General features: G+C 40.1%; 1 protein-coding gene across 1 annotated transcript; it reads left to right on the top strand.

Moving 5' to 3' along the window:
• Positions 1-346: 346 nt before the first annotated feature.
• On the top strand, positions 347-9,471 carry LOC149303912 (vomeronasal type-2 receptor 26-like). The gene is made up of 5 exons (XM_089480871.1): positions 347-352; positions 1,432-1,586; positions 2,980-3,271; positions 7,651-7,777; positions 8,570-9,471. Exons 1-5 carry the CDS (start codon positions 347-349, stop codon positions 9,469-9,471), a joined length of 1,482 nt encoding a protein of 493 aa, XP_089336997.1.
• Positions 9,472-11,298: the final 1,827 nt, after the last annotated feature.

Raw genomic sequence — 11,298 nt, 5'->3', positions numbered from 1 at the left:
TTCTCACAGCAGGAAGACAATTATTCATCATCTTTAAGAAGAAAAGCAGGAAACAACTGTACATCTGACTTACATTATGGCATAATATACCACACCTCCTTGCACAATGTACAAAGAGCCATAACTTCTGAGATACAGGTATGAACTACTGCTTCTCAATCTAATTGATGTGGTAGACCAGCAGCCCCCCCAAAGTGTGCCAGGGGCCTGTTCTATATTGATGCCCATTGATTGCAATTGTTTGTTTCTTTCTTGGAAACTTGGGGCACTGGGAGCTGACAGTTCATGGACTGGCATCTATCTGCTTGTCAAAAATGCATAATAAAAATGTACGTGTTTGTGATTTATGAAGGTAAACAAACATTCAGAAACCAGTCGAGAAACAAGACAGCACATAAGACTGTTTGTAGAAAATGCAGACAATAAAGAAACTGAAATGAATGAATCTATACATCCCTTTGATTTCAGCTTGCAACAACTGGGTTCAGTTGATAATAGTATTTTTAATTTATGATATATATGAAATGGTGGAGTTCATATTCTGATCACTCATCGCTTGGGGTACAATTAGACACTCTAATAGGTAGACTCTAACCCATAATATGGTGGCATCAGATCACCATGCATCTCCAACTGCTTCCAGGATGGTACAGCAGCCATCTTGTAGGCCAGAAGTAAACACAGATAGCATGCACTAGCAGATATTACAGTGAGAATCAAGTGTGCTTTGCATGCTTTTGAAAGAAAGCAGTTTGATATATGACGGAGTCTTACAGGGTGGCAACAAGCTGCTATCTGGTCTCATGTTTGAAGGAAGACATATATTTTCTGCAAATAACCTGTTTCCAGAGATTTTCCATATGTCTGGAATATTGCCCCAATTAACTGTGAATTCAAGTAAGTGAATTTTCTCCCTGATGTGATGGTGAGGGACATAAAACTAGTCTCTTAGACTCAGACTTGTTTTCTCCAGTTGTCTATGGGTTTTAAGCACTTGGCAAATGTGATTATCTGCACATTTATTTTCTCAAATTACACTTGTGCAAGGATTTGAAACATTTGGGAGACACAATTCTCTGTTCTCTAATTATCACAATGACTCTGATTCAATTTCACATCCTTTGGGACCCCAACACATCAGATGAAGCAACTAGCAAAAAGGAATAACAGAAAAAGTGACACCAAACACAAGAGCTTCTGCTGTGCTGAAGTCTGATTATAAAGAGTCCATGCAAGTCAATGATAGCTGTGACAACTTAATTTCAGACTGTCAGAGAGCCCTGTCTCTATCTCCTCTTAGGAGTTTTCCTGTATCTCCATCCTGTTTGTTCTCAGGCACTGTGTAGACAAATATTCAGCAGCTAACTGATGTTGGCATTCAAAGCAGTTTGTTTACTTCTTCCCTTCCTCCCCTCATTTCACACATTTCAGACTTTGACCTCCACAAGCAGTTGGAAGATAAAAAATCAGCAAAACATCCTTGGTTCCAAAAAAGAAATTATCATTGGGGAATTTGTGTCAGTTGCATTTCCTGAAATACCTTGGCTCACCTTTAGGGAGCAATTGGACTCCTCTGCAACAGCCTGGTAAGTAATTCCTTAAAACAAGATCTGGGGTGCATTACAGTTTTGACATATTCTTTAATTATTCAATCAAATCTGGTTTGAAAGTGCCATTGGAATATACCATTACAGAGTCAGGTCTGCAGGTAAGACTTTCATCTCATACTAAATACATTGGCCAGGAACTCGCTTGAACCTGATGAAGCATAATGTTCCAAAAGGTGTACTGTAATTGTATTTCCTTTCCAACTGCCTCCTTCCCAACTAGTCCTCTCTAGCTAAGTGCGGCTCTCCAAGGACCCCCAGGAGGTCCAGAGGATGCCTGCTTCTCTGTTCTGCCAGCTACAGGAACACAGAATGCTATTTGGCCAGCCTTGCCCTCCTCCAGGCATTAAATGGCGGTGGAGGGTGCTTAGCCTGTGAGGCTATAGATGGAAAGCACAATGGTGCTGAATTCTTCCATTCACAGCAACCAGAGAGAGGGAGGCAGGGAGGGACCATAACTTGCCATTACCTCTGTGCCTTTCTATAATAGTGTTCCAGCCACTGATTTCCAATGAGCTCCATACAAACATTCAACCAACGGTGATCATGTGTACCATGGGCATGTGTAGGTCACACAAAGTACTAAATAATCATTTAGGTACAAACCCACATTAAGCCTTCAAGAATTAAGAGAAAAATGAGAATAGGCCAATTTTAGCAGTTCAAAGAAAATGAGTTTCATAAAGCTGAGGTGATGTCATTTTCCTAGACACTAGACACTCCCACACCAAACCTCGTCATTTTGCTTAATTTAGGCATGGTACAGACCATGCAAAAGCACTGTGCTGGCACCGATTTTAGGGTTAGGGACCTCGCGGCAACTGCACAGTCCCTAACCCTAATACGTGCCGGTGGCACAATAATGGTGGCATCCTGTGTACACAGGTGCCGCCATGATGATGTAACAGACGCATACCATCTGCATGTTGCAGATATATGAAACAAAAGAAACTTTAAAAAGTAAAATAAGAATGTTGAAACAAGCTCAAGCAAGAACCAAACGAATTGAATAATATGCCAAAGGAAAGGGGAGGGAGGGGTGTATAATTTGAAAATCATACAGGATATAGCAGAAATATATTGTTAAGCGAACACTAAAGAAAGAAACGAAGATGTAAATATAAGCAATGTACAATTATTGGAAATTTGTAATAAAAATAAAACAAAAACAAAATAGCATACTGTATAATGTCATGATTTATACTATGAAAGCAATGAATTTTGTGTTTTTCCTTTGTCACAAGATCAGTTTCTTGCAGTTGAAACAGATGCATTTGATTTAATTCGATGCAATCCGTTATGACAACACAAAAGACTTCAGAAATATTTGTCATTCATAAGAATATAAGACTAATTGAAACTCTTATTGCAGGATGATACCTAGAAACTACCAGCTTGTCCTTGCTTTTGCTTTTGCCATTCATGAGATCAACAAGAATGAAAAGCTGTTGCCCAATATCACACTGGGATCAAAGATCTATGACAATGTTTTTAATCCTAAAAGAGCCTTTGGGGCCACTCTGGATCTTCTCTTCACGGGACAGGGAAGAAAAACAAACTACAAATGTGACACAGAGAAGAATCTAATGGCTGTCATTGGTGGGCTCACCTCTGAAAACTCCATCCAGATGGCCAACATCTTAAACACGTATAAGATTCCACAGGTATCATGGTTCACACATATTCCTCAGTGACAGGTTCAGAGGTGTTGAGGTCCTTGAATTATTGACCTATAGAGATTTAATAGACAGTTTTATAGAGCTAAAAACTGTAATCTAGAGGGGAGCTTACACACACACACACACACACACACACACACACACAAAGTAATTCAACCTGTACCTGAATTAAATAGTAAAAAAAATATTGCTTTTACTTTTTTTATGTTCATTTCTTCAGAGAGTTTCTTGGATGAGAGGAATGAATTTATGTAGAATGTCCCCAAAAGATGAAACATTCCCCACAAAATGGCACTCAAAGTGTTTATATGTACTCTTAAAATGTAAATAAACAAATAATGAGAAAATGTGCCCAGTTATGCCAAAACAAAGGACATTTTTCATTATTAATTTGATTTTCATTTTATTAATTTGACTGAGCACAGGCAAAAGGACAGTCAACCTTTGTCACACAGTCAAGAAAATAGCGCACTCAAGCACAAATTGATCTGTTCAGGTGACACACACTGGTGCTGTCACTACTGTATGACATTATTGCTTTTTGGGGGCAATGCACTGGGGCCAGGTGGAAGGGTCACTGAGTAGAGGTGACCAGGTTGCATAGCTTGCCTTGACGCCACTAGATTAGATTGTTATCCACAGTCCAAAACACATTGCAGAAATAATGCAGTTTGAGACCGCTTTAACTATGGAGTTTACTGCATGAACTGTAAAAGCATTTTAAACCTCCTGGGCTGAAGCCAGGATGTGGGATGGAGGTAGGGATTATTGCATGCTAAATCGCTGCCTAATCGCAGCCCACCATCAGCCCGGGTCCAAGCCAGGCCCTGGCCACGCTCCACCAGCACTTTTTCAAAGTCAGAAGTTTTCATTCTTGCGATAAACCCCTAACCTGGCTTAATGCTAGTGAATTCTGGGAACTGTAGTTTTGTAAAACATTTATCCATCTCTGTCAGAGAGCTCTGGTGCCACAAAGGATTAAACAAATTACAATTAAAATTAATTTAAAATGAAGGCCGGGGTATTAATACTTTAAATAAATAAATAAACATTTTGGGATTTTCTCCATTCCTAGCTCAGTTATGCCACTTTTGACCCTGCACTGAGTGATAAAACAGAGTTTCCTTCTTTGTTCTGGATGGCTCCAAATGAAAGTGCTCAGTATATTGGAATCATTCAGCTCCTAAATTACTTTGGGTGGAACTGGATTGACCTCCTTATCCCAGACAATGACAATGGAGAAAGGTTTCTTCGAACTTTCAGTACAACTGTAATTGAAAATAGTATTTGTATTTCTTCGATTCACTCCATGCCCATAGTGACACATTATACATCAAACGAAGTTCTTCAGAAATCTCTTACTAGAACTGCATCAATGCTCTGGTCCAAGATGATTAATGTGATTCTAGTCTATGGTGATGTCCAGTCTATGGAGGGTTTACGAATAATTATTGAAAATTTTGAATTTCTTCTTCAGCAGCTGCCGAAAAGCGTTTGGATCATAAGTGCACAATGGGATGTCACAGCTGGAATCTCTGTTGAAAGATTCGCAGCAAAATCCTTTAATGGCTCCTTGTCTTTTTCCTTCCACACCAATGTGGTACCAGGATTTCAGCACTTTCTGGAAAACTTAAATCCTTATCAGGCTAATCTTTATTTTATTCATGAGTTCTGGTTCAGTGCATTTCTCTGTTCATTCCCGCAATTTAACATGCATTTACCAAACACGGGCAACTGCACTGGGCAGGAGAAGCTGGAGAGTCTTTCTGGAACAATATTTGAAATGGAAATGTCTGGCCAGAGCTACAGTGTTTACAATGCAGTCTATGCTGTAGCACATGCCCTCCATGCCATGCACTCATTCAGAGCCAAGCAAAGAGCTATGGGAAATGGAGACAGATGGAACCTTCAGAAAGCCCAACCATGGATGGTGCGTAACAGTTTCTATCCATGTGGCTATACTCAAGATGTAACTGTACTGATTAATTTTGTTTAAAAATAATCATAGTGAAATTATTATTATTTCCTTTTTAAAGATAAATGGGACTCATTTTAAGCAACGTTTGGACCAGTATATTACTTTATTGCAACATATGGCCCTCCAGCTATTGTTGGACTACAAGCCCCAGCATCTAGTAACTGGTGCAGCCTTTGTTGAGAAATGCTGAGAGTGGCAGTCCAATTTCATCCAGATCATGGAAGCTGTGCTACCTGAAGGCACATACACACACACATTGCAATCTCTGCAGCCTCTAGAACGTGAACTTAGTATCTGACCTTTTGCCTTATCAGGTCATCTTGTAATCTCCTTCACAGAAACATCAACCCTTTCTTGCTATCCATATTAATCTTCATTCCTCCATGACACTAGTGTCTATAGCTGAATTTATTCCACAGTCCAATATCAGTTCCTTCATTACTTGTCTCTTCCATGACGTGCCTGGTTTGCTGGTTGATTAAAATCTTCCAGCACTTCTTTCATCATCCATCTATTATCATCCTTAAACTGTAAACTCTTTATGTTCTTTATGTCTGTAAACATCTTCTTCATCAGCATTCTCACCAAATTAAACTCATACCAAATCATCTGACTCATACCCATCATTTCAGATGCCTATTCTCAGTTCATACAGACCATTTTGACAGCTAAATATTTCCCCTTTAACTGCAATGAACCACTTATCCATGAGATGCCACTGTTTCATTCATTCAACTGGCTGGTCCTCTAGCTTAAACTCTCATATTAGCTGGAACTTACGTATCAATTCATCAGCTTTCTCTTCCTCTCTGAAGATGAAGAAGATGGTTTTGATGTGATCACAAGTAAAGAAACAGTTCTTTCCTTTAACCACCACATTAAGTTGTTGTGCAACAAAATTAAATCCAAATATAATTGCCTTTAGTGGATAGTAAATTCAGGTTTTATTTTCCACTTTTTTTCAACAATTAAATGCTCCTTGTATTTTACATGCCATGCAAATAAGCTGTATGGTGAAATAAAAATGTTTCCCACTATGTTACTCACTTTATGTTCATAGAAGTTACTTGTCCCAATTTGTCAGCAAGCTCCTTAATTTCTATTTCTTATAGATTGTGCTTATGGGGGAGTTAAGAAAGTTGAATGGTCTCCACTATAAGCCTTGAGTGCAGTAGGGCATGTTGTTTCGTCTTAGTCCTCTCCACTCTTCCCATATCCAAACTACTGAAGAAGTGTGTTAGGATGCCCTCAATGGGATCCAGACTCATGTGTGGTTTGTCTTTGAGTTTCCCATACCAGGGAAGCAATTGTCACTGGTTACATGGTCTCTAACTAGAATCTGCCACTTTCAGTGCTTCCCCACTCCATGGAGCTTCTTTGGAAGGCTGCTTTACAAAGCCATCATCAACCTGGAAGTTCTCAGGTTTTGAAATCTTAACATGTTCAGAATACAGAAAATGTTCTTAATTGAAGGGCTAATAAGAAGAGAAATAGGTCACAAGGCAGCAAACTAAAATAATTAAGTATCAATCCCATTTTCATTATTTCCTTCTATTTGCCACCAATTTCTCCTCTAATTCAGCTGCTTCCATTTCTGAGAAACATCCACTTTAACAACAGTGCTGGAGAAGAAATATTTTTTGATGCAAACGGAGACCTAATATCTGGCTATGATGTGACCAACTTGGTCACATTCCCTAATAAATCTTTCCAGAAGGTTCAGGTAGGAAGAATGGACCCTCAGAATTCTTCAGGCAAAAGATTCACCATTAATGGAAGTGCAATCACTTGGAATCCAAAATTTATCCAGGTAAGAAACAGACACATGGAGATGCTAATTCTAAAGTTCTTGGAAGTCTGGAGCTAGGGATGAAATTGTGGAGGTCTGGAGAGGAAACTGGGGATAAGTGTGCTAGTTAATCAGGGACTGAGTCAAAAATCATCTCAAATCTCCCCAGTGAATGCTGGAGTCCTCTTGCATCTTGGGTTAATGGTCTACTTTTCAACATCCATTTCATTCACCAGCTTGGTATATAGATATTTCAGGGGGGAAATCTGACTTGTGGTATGTAAAAGAACAGTTTCCATCACAGGTTTCCTAGGTTCTGGATTTTCTACAGTCCAGTTCAATCAAGATACTTGTTCTCCTAACAGTGCAAATAGGAAATGAACAAGTTTGCCCTTCTTTGGATTCCATTTTGAGTTTAGTGAGAAACAGGTAGTTCAGCTCTGTCATAATATTTAACAGACATCAGAAGAAACTTTGTCAAACCAGGCATGAGAAAACATTTTGGCATTAAGAGTGAAGAAGCAGAAATATCAATGATATCAATGATGAGAAGCAAATCTGTTCATCCTAAATATTCCTCTTTGTGCTTTATATTAGACTCCCCCTGATTCCAGATGTGTTGAGAGCTGCCAGTCTGGATACTGCAAGATTGTCCAAGAGGGGAAACAAGAATGTTGCTATTACTGTATTCAATGTGCCAAGGGAAGTATTTCAAAAGACATTGGTAAGAAAAAGAATATAGAGTTAGGTGGCAGCGATGGGTAATCCAGTCTTTCCCTCGACTGGTGCCTACTCCATGTTGATTCTTTGTATAGGAAATCTACAAACTAAAGAGATGTACTGAATGGTATTGCCTTGGGTTCATCTATACTGTAGAAATAATCCTGTTTGATACAAGTTTAACTGCTGTGGCGCAGGTTTAGACTCAGAGGAAGGTTGAGTAAATATTGAAGGAAGGAATATCAACAACAAGCTGTACTCCATCCCATGGAATTCTGGGATTTGTAGTTTTCAAAGGCCTTTAGCCTTCCCTGCCAAAGAGTGCTCATGCCCCCAAGAAACTACAAATCTCAGGATTCAGTAGGATGGAGCCATAGCACTGACAGTGGTGTCAAACTGCATTATTTGTAAAGTGTAAAGGAACACATTGACACAAGTTTAGCTGTACACATAAAGTTTAAAGTAACATTATATACATTTTACATTAGGATTTTTTTTTCTTTTCCCATGCTTCTGTGTACTCTGCAGAAAAAGTAAATCAATGAAGTTTTAATGCCAAAAGGGGAAAAAATAATAATTTTACCATACCTCTTTCTCCTTTCTTCTCCACATCAGAGCATTTCTCATTTACCCAGGGCAAAAAAGAAAAGAAAAGGAAAAAAAAAGATGTAATTGGATTCACTTATATTTATATATATGCAGAAGAGAAAAACTTGTTAAGGGTAAATATGATCCCAATTACACTGAAGATATTTGCATATTCTAGAAATACTAAGGCCATGCTTATGAATTCCAGATGCAACGAAATGTGAGAAGTGCCCAGACAATCAGTATCCAAATAAGAAAAGGAATCAGTGCATCCCCAAAAGGAGCACCTACTTATCCTACGAAGAACCTTTGGGGGCCATTTTAACTTCTTGTGCCCTATTGTTTTCTGCAATCTCAGTTGTGGTGATGTGGATCTTCATTTATCACTGGAATACAGCCATTGTCAAAGCCAACAATGGGACAATCACCTGTACTTTGCTCTTCTCCCTACTGCTTTGTTTTTTGTGTTCATTCCTCTTCCTTGGTAGGCCTGGAAAAGTGTCCTGCACTCTACGGCAAACAGTATTTGGTATCCTTTTTACCATTGTGGTTTCATGTGTCTTGGCTAAAACAATTACTGTGATATTGGCCTTCAGGGCCACAAAACCAGGATGTAAAATAAGGAAATGGGTAGGGATGAAACTGGGATTATCAGTCATTATTTTCTGCTCTCTGATTCAAATTGGTATATGTGTGGCATGGCTCGCAGTCTCCCCACCATTCCCAGAGTCTGACACATACTCACAGGTGGATCAGATCATGCTGCAATGCAATGAGGGCTCTGATACTATGTTTTACCTTGTCCTGGGTTACATGTGGCTTCTGGCCATCATCAGCTTCATTGTGGCCTTCTTTGCTAGGCAGTTGCCAGATAGTTTTAATGAAGCCAAGCTGATCACCTTCAGCATGTTGATCTTTTGCTGTGTTTGGGTGTCCTTTGTTCCAAGCTATCTCAGCACCAAAGGGAAATATATGGTGGCAGTGGAAATCTGCTCCATTTTAGCCTCTAGTTTTGGTTTACTTGGTTTCTTCTTCCTTCCCAAATGTTATATTATTTTAGCAAAACCTGAACTGAACACAAGAAAGCAGCTGGTCAGTAAAAAATGGTGACACTTTGGAGAAAGTTTTTATGCTTTCTCCAGGTGAGTTAGCAAGTATAAAGGGACACATATGGCTATGCAACATCAGAGTATGACCAAGATGGCAAAAACTATTAATGAGGAAGAACACACAAACAAGGAGTGGCTGTAACAGTTTGCTTTTGTTTGAGGAGCTTATTACTTGGGCTTGGGTTGAAGCCTCGCTCAGCCAGCACTTTTTCAAAGTCGGGGAGCTTCCGACTTAAAAAATCAGCCGGCTTCAACCTGAGATGCATCCAAGCAGTGGCATCCCATCTAGACTGGTGGCAAGTTAGGTATGCTAACATCGGAGTGTATCCCGGATCCAGAACTGAAGCCAGAAGAGGTAAGCCGGCTTATTTGCCCAAGCGATAAGCTCCGGAGCCTACAGGGAAGGGCAATATTCTGCCTCTCCTCATCCCCAAATTGAATGCAGACTACTTTTGCAGTTTGAACTCAGTTTGCAGCCAGTTTAAATACATCATGTTTTGCTCTGAATCTCCCTGGAAAATTTTGAGCCCATCATTCTAATGCAGGTGACTGTTTGAAATGTGTCCCGGTCTGCCACCCAGTGTGTCTGCTTCTTCCTCTAGTGGTTTAGGCTGAGGTCAGAATGAGTTACCCAGCTATGTGATCAAGGCTGGACACTCATTCTGATCTCAGAATGAAGTAACCCATAGCGGCATTAGAACAAATGGCCTTTGCAATGAGGAAGGGTCAGAGCAGCTTTGGGACCAGAATACTGCAGGTTGCCCCATACCAGGAAATAACTAGCTAAACTCAATTAAATTATCAATTAATTATGTTTTTTTTAAATGAAAGGGAGAGCAAACTTAATTTTTTAAATGAACAGCTTATCGCTCAGCATTTTAAAGTGGTTCCAGCCTCCTGGGCTGGAGCCAAGACATGGGATGGAGGCGAGGATTATCGCTCACTAAATCACTAAACCGAACCACCAGTTGCCATCAGCCCAGATAATTTGTGATTTGTAAATATTTGTCAATATTTGCAAACCCATACTATGTGTTCAGGAATAAAGAGACTGAAGCAGTTTAGGCAAGTCAAAGAAAATGAACTTGGTGAACCTAGAAAGATTTCTTTGTCACGTATATTTGTTTCCCCAACACCACCCAGGTTATTTTAAATTTATACATTTCTAAGGTGTTGGAACGAGTTGTCTATTCACACTGTCTTGAGTTTCTTGAAACCAACTCCATTCTGGATCCCTTCCAGTCTGGTTTTCGCCCACAGCACTCCACAGAGACGGCCCTTACTAAGATCTCGAATGATCTTTTGCGGGCCAAGGCGAATGGCCTTTATTCTATCCTTGTCCTTCTCGATCTGTCTGCGGCCTTCGACACCGTGGACCACTGTCTCCTAATAGATGTACTCTCTGACCTTGGTTTCTCGGGCCATGTTCTCGATTGGTTCACATTTTACTTGTCAGATCGACCTTTTTCAGTGGTCTCGGGTGGTCAGACCTCATCTTCTGTCCCCTTATCTGTTGGAGTTCCTCAGGGCTCTGTTTTGGGTCCCCTTCTGTTCTCTTTATACACACTCTCTCTTGGCAAACTTATCAGTTCTTTTGGTTTCTCCTACCATCTGTACGCCGATGATACCCAGCTGTACCTTTCCACCCCTAATCTTTTGCCAGAGCTAGAGCAGCAAGTGTCATCCTGTTTAACAGCTGCCTCCCACTGGATGCACCATCGGCGTCTGAAGCTCAATATGTCCAAGACCGAGCTTCTTGTTTTCCCTCCTAAGCCCACCCTTCACTATTCCTTTTCTATTTCTGTCAATAACGTCTCTATCCAGCCGG

This window comes from Sceloporus occidentalis, unplaced genomic scaffold (genome assembly GCF_023333645.1).
Source record: "Sceloporus occidentalis isolate IW3139 unplaced genomic scaffold, rSceOcc1.0.p SCAF_14, whole genome shotgun sequence".
Classification (NCBI taxonomy): domain Eukaryota; kingdom Metazoa; phylum Chordata; class Lepidosauria; order Squamata; family Phrynosomatidae; genus Sceloporus; species Sceloporus occidentalis.
Note: the sequence above shows the minus strand (reverse complement) of the source record. Positions and strands in the feature narration are given on the sequence as shown.